The sequence below is a fragment of the Amblyomma maculatum genome, chromosome 9 (assembly GCF_055883805.1).
Source record: "Amblyomma maculatum isolate TAMU_Amacu chromosome 9, ASM5588380v1, whole genome shotgun sequence".
NCBI classification, from domain to species: Eukaryota; Metazoa; Arthropoda; class Arachnida; order Ixodida; family Ixodidae; genus Amblyomma; species Amblyomma maculatum.
The window spans coordinates 36,891,985-36,905,343 of record NC_139352.1 but is presented as its reverse complement, the minus strand read 5'-3'; the positions used below and the strand labels follow the sequence as shown (position 1 = coordinate 36,905,343).

The 13,359-nt window shown below is 44.3% G+C and overlaps 1 protein-coding gene across 7 annotated transcripts in view; it reads right to left on the bottom strand.

Moving 5' to 3' along the window:
- The window catches only part of Cadps (calcium-dependent secretion activator 1), a 130,908-nt gene that overhangs the window by 102,747 nt on the left and 14,802 nt on the right, over positions 1–13,359 (bottom strand). For all 7 annotated transcript variants that reach the window (XM_084578598.1, XM_084578592.1, XM_084578593.1 and 4 more), the window contains exons 2-4: positions 4,535–4,963; positions 3,890–3,970; positions 1,856–2,025 (exon numbers count right to left, since the gene is read on the bottom strand). In XM_084578598.1, coding sequence (XP_084434724.1) covers positions 1,856–2,025; positions 3,890–3,970; positions 4,535–4,963 — 680 coding nt within the window. The remainder of the gene's footprint in view (positions 1–1,855; positions 2,026–3,889; positions 3,971–4,534; positions 4,964–13,359) is intronic.

The following is a 13,359-nucleotide window of genomic DNA, read 5'->3' as shown; positions in this document are numbered from 1 at the left end:
CTTTTAGGCGCCCTCTGTTCTGACATGTAACTTAATACCAAATATTCTTTACCAGGTGAGAAGACCATGTATTTGAGAGCGTCAACTTGAAATAAATTCGTAAATCAGATTACTAGTGCATCACTAAAAAAGAAACGTTTTGAGGTGCAGACACCGCCACAGATGCGAGCAGGCCGTTTTCTACTGGTTTGGTCTGCTTTGCCGAGGACAAACCCAAGAAACGGTGCAGTGTTACGCTTATCCTTGTGAGTTGGGAAGAAGGGAGTTTGAGAACTGGGAGGAACTCCTACAGGTAAGTGTGTTCAGATTGCTACCACTTTGAAGTACACCAGAAGGGAGCTACAGGGAGCCCTAGAAGCCACGTAGCATCCATCAGTCCAGGCAAATTCCAAGAAAAAATAAATTTAAAAAATATGATACAAATAAGACAACAAATGCATCGCAATGAACCGTTAGGCTGCATTTAAAGAAGACAGAGTTTTTAAATAAAAGAAATAACAGGCTTATGTTATTCAAAATCACAGCTTAGAAGAGAAGGTAATGCCAGTTCTCTTTCAAAAAATACTGGATCTGCAAAACATGCTAATTGACGGGTGATTAGCATAACTTCAACGTGAGAAAAAAAAGTGTTACGAATCAACCGTAACATGAAAAGCTTATTGTTAAGAAGCATAATGCAGAAGCTTCCTACTAAAAAAGCAACCTGAGAAGACTCTACTGCTAGCTGAGACACTGGCAAGCAAGCATGCTTCTGTATGTAAACGGAGAAAACGTTGTCGCCCATGGCACACAAATGCTCGGAAGACACCGTCTGCTGCAAGTCAATGAACAACATCATGCACCATGCCAAAAAAGAGGAGAATCCAAGCGTTACCTTTGCCGACTGTAGTGTCATCATTGTACGCCAAAAGAAAGGAGAGATTATGGCGACAATTAATGCGACATTTCACACTTGACAAACAGTGAGATGCACTTGGCAACAGCTGATGCAGCAGCTTAGTGCAGGCAGAAAGCAACGCCTGATCAGCATATGCTGTTCAGCACGATAAACACACTAGGTCGCCTTTGTTGATGGGGAACCTTTAGGGCTCTAACTTGCCAGTACATTCCATTTCTGATGTACACCTGCCTATCCCTGTACAGGTAAGGACTCAACCAATCGCAGGGATTGTCTAGGGCTCTCATATAAGTACAGAGAATGTTGCAGAGAGAGTAAAAAATGAAAGCAACAAATTCACACAAGCTACAGAGAAAAACAAATTGGCAGTAGTTTAGCTTTGCTTAAACCTAGTAAGCTGCGCAAGCAATACTGCAATATTGCGCTTAAAGTTCGGCATGTAGTGTAGCATCGCCGATGCTTCTCCTTGTAAGACTGCATAGCAACTGATTTACCCTGACGCAAACTCCTATTTGTCTCTTTCCACTTTCTCTCCTGTTAGCGATCGTCTTTTATTGCGTATTTTATTACTCCGCAATTCCTTACCCTGGGCGGCGGCCGTCCGCCCCTTGGACCCTGAGTGGTGCGTCCCGACCATCGCTTTGGCACACGTGCCTGGATTACGAGGCGCGCATGCAACATCGGACCTTGCTTGCATCGCAAGCGCTGAGAGAGTGCGATCCAGAAAACGCCAGGAGTGCGAAGTGCGAGAAAATGGGAGAGAGCTGTGCGTCAACTTTTGTTTTAATGCTAACACTCCCCTCTTCCTCCCTTCCCTTACGGCGCGGTTCCGGTGTTGACACAGCTGTGGCTCAAAGTCAAGTGTGGTGTTCGCCGGGTATATGGGACAGCTCGAAACTTGCCGCAGTATTGCTTACGCAATAAAAAACAACAATTGGAAAGTGGATAACAACCCACCTGTGGTTGTAGCGCTTGAGCTTCTGGAGGCCATACTTGCTCTCAGCACTGCCCTTGGAGACAGGCAGACTCTCCAGGTTGAGCATAAGCTGGTTGATGGACGACCGCAACTCTTCAATATGCAAGCTCTCCATTTCTTTCAGCACAAACTTGGGCATCAGCTTGCGGTTCTGTGCATCCGACCAGACGGTTCAGTGAAAATGGCGCTGAAGACGAGGACAAGTCAACATGTGAAAGACATGAACAGCCTCGCACGCATGCTTCATCAGAGCAAACGGACGCCTCATATGTCGACTCGGCATTCTTTGATGCTTCGCCCCTTTGCACCTAGGCACTGATGAAAGCGGTCATAGCGGATGAATGCTGGTGTTTAGTTCTTCATATTGCCAGTTCCCAAGTTCGGTCCCCTCGCACGTCAGCATATGTCCGGTTAATCTCCGCACATATTACACGGCCACATTTTGACAAAACTTTGAACATGGAAACCGGAAAATTGTGCTATCCAAGAGGGGATGTTTTTAGTGCCCGTGATTTTGAGTGCACGAAATGGCAAAACATGTGAACTGGAAACATATCAACGAGGTTCTACTGTACACGATCTACAGGACCAGCACACCACCCATCCACTGTGATGCAACGCCAAATATACATACACCTCACAGCATCAGGCTGCTGCCAGATGCCTTGGCTGATTGAGAAGTAGTGCACTTTATATAGCCAGGAAATAGCGTTACCTGGAAACGTCACAGGCGCTAAAAATGATTTCTACAGTTGCACTATTTCTCTCCGGTTTAATACCTGGAGGTTAATAGAGCTGCTGCACGAGAAATTTTCTCTACCTGGGATTTTGAGGGAACATAAACTGAGAAATTGAATGAACACATCGACAAGGGTATACACAACAGAAATAGGTAAGCTTATCTGCCAGTCTAACCTGCTCTGCTGCAAAGCCAAAGAACTAAACAATGAGATGTTTAATTTATAAGCATAATATTGCTACGAAGATGACGAAGCGGGCAGTGGCGCGGAGCGGAGCGCTCGCGCCAGGCCCGCCAGCCATTAAAGCATATTTCATCGTCATGTCATCACGTCGTTCTGTTTCTGTTGTGTCGCCGTGTTCCACCGCTTGTCATGCCACCACGTAACATTTGGTGGAGGTGCAGGGTATCCCCATCCTCGCCTTGCACCGTCAAAGCCAACCATACGCCGGGTCTATCGGCCGAGAGCCCGTGGAGATCGCCGCCCAGCTTTGCCCCAGTCCTTTGTGCTCAGACCCGACCGTAACAATATGTACATTAAAGTAAAGGCGCAGCTGGTTTTGGCAATGCCTTTGGCAGAAAAGGGCACTGGCCCCCGAATAGGCTTTAGTTCATTAGGCTTGTTAGGCAATAGCAAAGGTCACCCTGAGGCATACACCACTTTCGCCTTGTCAAGCTCTTGCTGCCAGAAGCTGCCCACGGCGACATAGCTGACCCACCTCTGTGCACAAAAAGTGCTACAAGAGCGACGTTAGGAGAAGCACCAATTGTAAGGGTGCAGTGAGTCGTTCAATATTTGAATAACTGGAGAAACTGGGCTCAATATGAAACTCAACTGTCTCGACACTTTTTGCAGAATTTTTTTAGGGAATCACCTGTGTGTTTGGTTTATCCAGTGATTCAAAATACTGAAGGCAGATACATACAGACTCGACTGCAGTAATATAGGTTTAGTTTGGTTCAAGGGGCTTAACGTTCCAAAGCGACTGAGGGTATGAGATGCTGTAGTGCAGCCCATGCGAGCTGCAGCTTCACCCGTTTTGCTTCTGTACATGGTATCTGTCAAAACCAAGAGGATTGATCATTGCCATTCGGGCTCACAGCCAGTTCTGGAGTGCATCGTGGCACAGATGCAATTGGGTGCTGCACTTCTGACCTACAAGTACACACGGTATATTGGCAGCGCATGGGATGACTATCAGCGCATCTACGAATTCCACGAAATTACTGACTTTACAGGCCGATAATCAAAACTACAAAAGGAACACAATCGAACCTTTTCCATTTCGTTCACTTTCTGCACTCGACCGTCCAGTTCCCGACGAATGGCAGCTGCTTGTTCATCTGCCGAGTCCAACTGTAATGAACCACCAAAAGAGCATGAACTGCACGGTGTAATGAATACCACAAACGTAACCCGGTTTACTCCTTTAAGAAAAAAAGAGAGTTCTGCTTAAAGCCCCCATCTGGGCTTTACAATGCCATATAAGACTACACTCAAAGAAGGCAGTTGAGTATAAAAGGAACGACAATACAGCAGCAATGTAACATGCACACATGAATATAGGCGTACAACTGCACGACCTTCAGTCCGTTGGAAACATGCATGTTCCACACAGAATGACACTGTTCAATGCTGAAATTGCCAGCTGCAGTGTAGGGGTCATGATGACCTTTCAACACTTACTCTCACTTCCTTCTATGCTGCCTGGAAACTGGCATCATGTTCCCACACAAAAGAGAGACTGTCTGTTGGTTTACGGAGTTTAACGTCCCAGAATGACTCAAGGCTATGAGGGATGCCACAGTGGAGGTCTCCGGATAATTTCAACCACCTGGGCTTCTTTAACACACACTGACATCGCGCAGTTCACAGGTGCCTTGCTGAGTAACAATGCTGAATATAAGAAAAGAGGCCCACCTGGAGGGCGTTGTAGAGCAGCTGATGTTCGAACTTCTTGATGTTGAGCACCCCTTGGAACATCTCGTAGAGCTGCTCCTTGGAGAGCAGCAGCTCCGAGGCCAGGCCATGGGGCAGCAGCGCGCCGGCGCCGCCCCGGCCCTGCTGCGTCCGACTGCGGGTGTCCTCGTCCCCGCGAAAGATGGCGTCAAACTTGGTCATCCAGGAACCGAGGACGGTCTCCTTGGAGAGGCCGTCCATCTCGGGCAGGCTGCGCACGCGCTTGTCGACGTTGGCGCGGAAGACCTCGCGGAAGTCGTGCGCCGAGCAGGCCCCGCTGGCAACCATGCGCTGCACCCGCTCACTCCTGAGGAACACCTCCACGTAGTTGTGCACCGCGTTCTGGAAGGCCTCGTCCGCCGCTATCTGCGTCTCCCCCTTCAGGAACGCCTGCAGCCAACCCCGCCCCCGCAGAGGACATGCGGTCATTCCAACGGCACACACGAGTGCCTTGTTGAAAGACTTTTACCACAAATAAAAGCCACTTACGTGCCTCACCTTTATTATATTGGCTTATGACTAATTAAAATTGGTGGTGTAGAGTGCCTCCAGAATCTGCGAAGTAGCAAGCTGCCTCAGGAGTCAAACTCCAGTCATAACTTTTAGTCATAACTTCCATAATCTATTCATTCATAACTTCATAATCCAGTCATAACTGGCGATCCGAATTGATACTTCCCACTGAAGTAGTCTCTTCGGTTTTGTGGGGTGAGACAACTGGTTCCAGATCACTGATTTGCTACTAATTGACCCTTGCACTGCTGGGCTTTTATCACACCGCTGCACGCTTCCTGCCGAGTTTTTGTATGTTAATTGCATGGAATTTTTATGCTAATAAGGCACTTCTAAGCTCTGCAGGAAATGTAAACATTTTATTCAGGATTATTCTGTAGAAATAAGTCGCATTGAATACAAAGAAATTGATAATAACTAATTAACAAAATATTTATCTGATAATTACGATGTGAAGATATTTAGGAAACTTTCTTAGGGTGATACTCTTCAAAGAAAGGCACCACATACAGTGGCATGTGACAGCTAGAACACAGATAGTCAGATTCTCTCTGGAGCTGTTTTCGTCTGTCAAAGCGCGGCTGCACGTGGCACGCTGCACACCACGGCTGCTCTGCTGAGATGAAAATGAAGTAACGCGGATGTAGAAGCAAGTGCTCCATCTGTTGTTTAAAATTTACCCTACAAATCCTATAAACATACATGGCCTCTCTATAGATGGTACCACATGCTTGCATCATATTTTTTTTAAAGCAGGTAGTTTTGGGAGCGGCAGGGAGTGAGGTAAAAAGTCAGGACAAGTATACTCGTGATTGGCAAGGGGTGTGCATATGCGGCAGACAAAGTTGTCTCTGGCGTTGCAGTGAAAGGGCTAACATTGACATGAATTCCTGGTTAGGCTAGCATGATTAAAATTACCAGAGAGATGTCAGCACACCTGACACAGTAAATCACATTTGGGGGCTGAGGGAGTGACAATTATCTGCTTTTCTCGCTTTAGCATTATATATGGAGAAAAAGTAACAGCACAGCTCAAAAATGGCACATATGCTAATCCAGACCATTTAACTCGCTCTAGTAACTAGTGCATTCTCTTTTTTCATTATTTTTATTAAAGAGACAGAACACTGGATTTAGGCACCAAATTTTTCTCAGCGCACTGGAAAGATTCCTATTTAAAATGTTTGATTCCGTAGCGATTTTGGTAGAAACGCTGCAAAAAATTTTCACTGAAAATTTTTCAATGGGTGCACGTATACGTTTTTATACAGCCCGGTGCTGCGAACCATGAGCAGCGACCGCGATGACCACTGGTGGTCAAAAAAGAAAACACACCGAAAACAAATATGAATTTCACCCAGCAGATAGTCACATTTTTAGTATGAGTAGATTCCATTCGTTTCCACACTTTAGGCTGTTACGGTACAGGAATATATGCCGCGTCGAAAGTTTTTTGGGCTCCAGCCACCACTTCATTCAAGAAATGATGGTGACGATGAAGCTCAACAGCTCAGCAAAAGAACTGGTGCACAGGTCAAACGTGAAAGGGGGAATGAGCAAACAAGACAATAAAAAACAACAAAAAAGAAAGAAAAACTGGGTAGGTGGGAGCACAGAAAGGAAGATGCCATAGTCCTCTCTGGGGGAGGTGGGAGAAGAGGGACAACAGCTCCTCTGCACAACGATGGATGGATGGAATGGGATGAACTATAGGAGCGTCCCCTTCAAGATGCTGTGGTGCCATCTAGCGACAAAATCTGAAAGCATGCAAATGGCAATGCGAAAAGAGGGGTAGCTTTCGTTTAATGGCGCACTGGACAGAGCGCTAAATATAATAAAACATGACAAGCAGTCCTTGACAAAAAGAAAAGTAACAGTGTGCATTTATGAAAATCAGTGACAATTTCGCAAGACGTGGTCATGTGGGGTACCACGGCAATAGTAACAGCGTTTCTCTGTCACTTCAGTTCCGTTTATGTGATTTTCAACCCGAAATTAAAATTGTAAAGCTTCGTTTCCTTGATACTGCAGTATTCAATCTGTACTATATAAGGCAAGATCTTTTCATTTCCACTATAATATTGTGACACATTTTAGCCAGCGTTCTGTCTCTTTAAGGCCAATTTTCTCAAATTCAAATTATATTTCCGCCAAAAACTAACCCGTATCAAGTACTTCCTTTGCTTATGCACCAATTATGTAAGATGACCACATTTCCCAAACAGAAGCAAAAAGCAAATGCAGCTGCAGTCAATGTGTCTTGCAAGTTTGCGTACAAACATTGGGTTCAGCATGGTCACACTAACAACAGTGTGAATAAATGTGTGCACAGTGTGAAGCCAACGGTGCCAGAACCAGATTGTGCAACAAAATTTGTTTGCTGTTCTGAACGCAGACCTTTGTCACATTGCTTCCTTCATCCCGGAAAGTTCACATTATAATGGGTGAGCATACACAAAGAACAAAGTCTCTCTCTCTGTTGTGTGTGTGTGTATGTGAGTGTGTGCGTGTGTTGCGTGTATGCGTGCGTGTGCATGACAACTGTCTTGTAGGAGTAGAGAGCCACCTGATTGGTGTTCATTATAATACGGGAATGAAATTTGCTATACATGCGATGCCACACCTTTCCTTACTTTCTTGGTTTATTGCAGCTTCCATGCCGCGCAATTATAAAAACCATTGCACGCGGCCTGTTTTCAAAACTGTCATGTTATCTTAAAAAATAGTTACTAGAGAGAGACACAGGTTTGGTTTGGCCTGTGGGGTTTAATGTCCCGAAGCGATTTAAGCTATGATGGATGACATAGTGGAGGGCATCGGGTATTTCGACCACCTGGTGTTCTTTAACGTGCACTGACATCGCACAGCATACGAGTGCTTTGCTTTTCACCTCCACTGAAAAGTGTTCACCTCAGCCAGGATCGAACTCACGTCCTTGGGTTCAGCAGTCGAGCGCCCTTCCACTGAGCCACCGCGGTGGGACACTAGAAAAGGCCCTCAAGAAAAGCTAAATGCGTGCACTGCCACTAAGACAATTTTCAGAAGCACGTGCTGCAACACTGAACCTTTTTTCAAATTTTGTATGCGGACTGCTGATGCCAGAACGTGTTGCCATTCGATTACTTACAGCTATTGAAAGAATATAATGCGCTTGATGTCACAAGTTTTAACCAGGCGGTGGAGCGCAAATGTTCTATTTTAAAAACTGAGCGAATTCTCACCTACAGTGGGCCGAACACCAACAGAGCCCGGAAACGGAAGGCAAGAAATAAAACTTTCCTTGCAACAAACAAAAACAGTAGCTGGCACTGTTATTAGTGTCCCATTGCAAGACCAATTGGGAAACTAAGCCTAATGTTGCATTTATCGCTTACATGCCAGCAAAGACGAGAGAAAAGCATAGAATGAGTACAGCTTGCCGGACGTACAACAGAAAAAATCCTCTGCATGACACAAGGATTTTCAGTCACAGTTACAATATCCGAATCTGACTGTATCTCTCATAAACGAAAAATTATCCTCAGTTTTGGCACACAAAGTGAGTAGCAACATATCCCAGAAAAAAAAAAAATCTGAATCTGAACTGCACTGATCATTTTGAAAAGGATACTGAAAAAGGGTTGGTATACTACTAAACTGAAAGGTAAGTTCTAATTTTGTTGCAAAATTAAAAGCACATCAAAAAATGTGCAAGCAACATCAAAGTAAGCAAAGCCCAGACTGCAAATCCTACCCTCGTTACTTCATTGGTAAAGCAGAGAAGAAAGTGTCACCTGGCCAACGAGATCCAAATTCATCAAATACCAAAGAATATAGGATATTGCAGGGCCGCCTCATAAGGCACACACATTCACAAAAAAAAAAAAAAAAGGCGGTGAACTATTTTGCATCAGCTACACAATGCAAGAGATTTAAATGTCCAAAAGAGCAGTGACCTATGCAAACTCCTTTTAAAGCACTTTAATGCCATAATGGCCTTAAAAATTTTGAAATAGGGCAAGCACTGATACTTGTGCGACTTACATTGTTAGAGAAGTGATGTACATTTTGTGTTTTTATGTTATACTTGTGATGCGCCACTGTGACAAGTACTTCGGACACTGAGAAATCAAACATATATTGCAAATACTCTTGCTGACACAATGATGACCAGAAATAAAATATTGGCGATATCATAACAGGCGAAGACTTTTGTTTCCATTCCAGACTGACAGTCTTGGACAGACTGAAAACTAGCTTGGCCAGCAGACCACGTTTATGATGTCCGACAGGCGAGTTTTGTTTTAGCTTTTTCTCAGACCAGCAATCGGATTCATGGTCGGGAAAGCGTGTCACGTGGACAAAGTTTTACGCAAAATGCTTCCAGCTGCCATGACAACAGCCTGAAAAATGCTCTTTCTGGCAGGACCCTCAACAACGTGCTCTTAAGACAGTGGCACAGATGTTTCTCAGCTGCTGGCATTCCAGGCACTCCTCCTTCCCTTTATTGTTTGTCCCATTCAGCTGAGGGGCGAAAAACCCCAAACAGCTGTTAGCAGAGTGTGCTTAAATGCCAGCTGCAGCAGCAGTATTACGCTCCGTCAAAAACTAGCCGCCCAGGTACAGCGCTGCTTTGCCGCTACCCGCATTCAACCATCACGGACAGACGGACGGATGGTCAGACGGATGGTATATAAGAGTTTCCTGTTTCAACGGGGTGGTGGTAGTTTCCACCATTATTGAACGTTAGTAATCCGTCAAGTATTTTGTCATTTCAATTAATATATTTTTATTTCTACCCTTCTATCGCTAAGATATGTTTTATCCCCCTGGCGGCAAGCCCGCACTGAGGACAGCTTAAGCATACACTGCTCATTCGTAGCTCACACTCAGAACCCTAAGGCCTGGAGGAATCCTTGTCAGAGTTTGTAGCTAAATGCTGCAACACTTTTAATCGAGTTCAAGCTGGAGTAGAGCAAATGTGGGCTGGCATTTTAGAACAGCTTCTCGCAGTCTACGGCAATCACATCTATCAGTTTGGGGACAGCTACGTTACAATAGAAGGTCTGACACTGCTGCACTAGAAATAAAAAAAAAAAAAACAATTGGCTACAGTCGCTTTCAGTGATACTTGCTAAACAATGAACATGACACTTGCGCAAAACTAAGTTACAAGACTGCGCCTAAATCTGAGAAGGACGATGGCAGTCCAGGCCCACGACAAGAGCTAAACGCAGCAATGTTTAAAGCAAGGTCAAATGTAATAAGGGAAGCCACACTGTCCTCTCTAAAGAGTTGCCGAGGCACTGAATAGAATATTGCACGGTTCAGCAAGATTAAAAAGAGAAATGGTGAGGTGTACACACACTGTTGAAGGAAAAGGTGTCTTTTTTTTCTTTGTAACTGGATCCTGCCATACATGAAAGAACACAGTGTGGAGTCCTTTATCTAAGAAAGCCCAGAAAGCCACACTGACAAGTTCTCGAGTACTACCATAAAGGTGGTAGTCACTGTAAGCAAGCCGAACACAAGGCACGAAATTACGGTACCTGCAAGCTCTAGCATCAACACCTACTAGTCACAGTAACAACATGGTGGAGAAGTTCTGTAATGATGTAGAAACTGCACTTGTTAGAGAACAAACAGAGCACACTGCATTGTTGGCAGAGTTTAATATCAGGGGAAGTCTCGGGTAAGAACTGGGAGTCAGAAGTTGGACCTACGGCACAGGTTTTATTTAGCAATTGCAATAAAAAACTGATAACAAAATTTGCAGAAAGAAATAATCTATGAACTGTGGATGCATACCTCTTTCAAGAAATGCAAAAACTGGAAGTGGACATGGAATAGAAACTAAAACAGAAGGCTAAAAATGATACAGAATAAAAGCGCTTTCTGGCGTCATGCCGTACGGGGTGACATATTATGCAAGGTGAGGTGCATTGACCAATGAACCGCGAACTCTAAAACAAGCGTAGATAAAAAATAAATAACAGAAAAACGTTATTCAGAAGCATGCAAACAAATGAGCAGTGAGGTGGGATTTATAGTTACAGTATTTCAGGATATTGCACAGGGACCACAAATGGCCACCTAACGATATAATCTCGTAGAGAATGCTTGAAGCAGAAGCCAAGTTTCACAGAGCAAAACCTAACCAAGCCCTTCCAGGATGCAAAGAACCTCATCAAGAACTACCGCAGCACTAGCGGGCTCAAAGACGAAATATGACAGAGCAGGACGAAGTGCTGAAATGAATAAATAAGCACTAGCAAAGCGGCTCAAGGAAGACTGAACAAGCAATAAAGCATGAAAGCAGTACTAAAGGGAAAATCAGGCAGAGACAGAAACCAGGAATAGAAAATAAAAGACAAGGAGGGCAATGTTATCAGCGATTTGCATAGCATAATTGGAACAACCAAAGAGTTATCCCTGGATCCATACAGAAGGCAAAACTGTCATGTCAGTAATCAGAAAAATATAAATGCCAAAGAAGGAACCAGAATTTTGCTTACAACAAATAAGGAAAGAATAAGAGCCTCCAAACCAATGCAGAGGGAAAGATCAGCCGGTGAAGATCAATTATGCCCAGCAAAGACACTTTGCTAGAGAAGCTTGATATATCCTGCGTAATTAGAGCCTTGCATCTAAACGTACCAGAAGCACGGTACACAATGTCATCTAAGTGCCGATGCCTTTTTTTGCTGCAGGTAAGTACAGCATATGCATAATTGTGTATTTTTCTACTCAGTCACCGCTACATGTATTGCTAAGTAGCCAAGTGGTTTCCAATTCGTGAAGCATGCTGAAAGATTGCGCTAGGATGGAAGAGAATTTTTCTAGTCTATAAGAACTCAATCTAGACCTGATGATGCACAAAGAATCGATGAAAAGGGAAATCTGGAATAAATTAAGGGACTTGCACCTTGAAATTGTAACCTTACTCCGAGTTCTGAGTACACTCATACCAACATCCATGTTGTAAAGAAAGAATTCGAGGATGAAAAATCGAACATGCTTGAAGTAGGCAAATAGAAATTACAGGCGTGAGAAGAGATGCTCTACCTTTGGAAAGACTAGAAACTAGAACTAGAAAAAACAAGCAGTTCATTATTGACAGCAGTGCTCACAACAAGCGTATCTTGATATTTATGGGGTCATCGAAAAGAAAAAGAACAACGATATGACCTCTGCAAATAAGGCAAAAGTTGTGCGCTGGCACAATCTACAAATGTTGAAAAGAAGCCTGTGAAGTTTGAAATAATGTAATTTGGAGGCCCTGGAAATAGCAGGAGGGAGTTACAAGCATAGCCACCAGAAAGTGACTAACAATTTCCAAATTGTGAATGTCTTCTTTAGCGAACAGAAGGAGCAGAAGTGGACATGGAATCACCCAAATGGGGAGACGAAAAATAAAATAGATCTTATAATGTGCCCTAACCCAAATGTTGTGCAAGAAGTGGAGGTCATCAGAAAGGTGCGATACAATGACAACGAACTGATGATGTCTCAAATCAGACTGGATTTAAAGAGAGGCTGGAAGAAATTAGAAAGGAGGAAGCCCATCAACAAATTAGCGATAAAAGGGAAAGTAGAGGAATCCGGGATCTCACTGCAGAACAGACATTCAGCTTTAACCGAGAAAGATGACAACAGTGCAGAAGCAATAACTGACATTTTCAGAAATACCATTGTCAGGGCTCTCCCCATGGTGGGTGGCAGTGGTTTCACCGCCCACCTCTCAGGCCGAGTGCCCACCACTCCAACCACCCGCCCACCACTACCCACCTCTCAGACTCCGACTGTGATGCGGCGAGTCACGCCGTTTCAGACACTGTAGCAGGTGTCATTGGCCTTTTAGTTTTATTTCGAGAGAGCTTTGCATTGTTATAACACCTACCCATTTTTTTCTTTTTTTTTTTCTGCGAACACGTGCTTCTTCTGCCCTTTGACTACGCCATGTTCAGTGGAACCGGTGCGTTCTGAAGATGCTCCACCGCACGGACTATAACTCGTGTGGTGAATAATAATAATATATTTTATTCACCTGAAGGGAAAAATTTACATTAATAACGTAAATTTCTCCCTCCAGCTTACATAAGCGGCCTCAAAACACAACGGGGTTGTCAGTAAAAAGGCACCACTCTGCCACTGCGTTGCACCGCGAAAAAGGCCGAGGTGGAACTTACGATTTCGGAGCACTTCTTTGACGCTCTGGACAGTGTACGCAAAACCAAGCGCTTGACAAACCAGCGAAAAGTCGTCACTGTCGCTTAGCTTTCATGTCATAACCA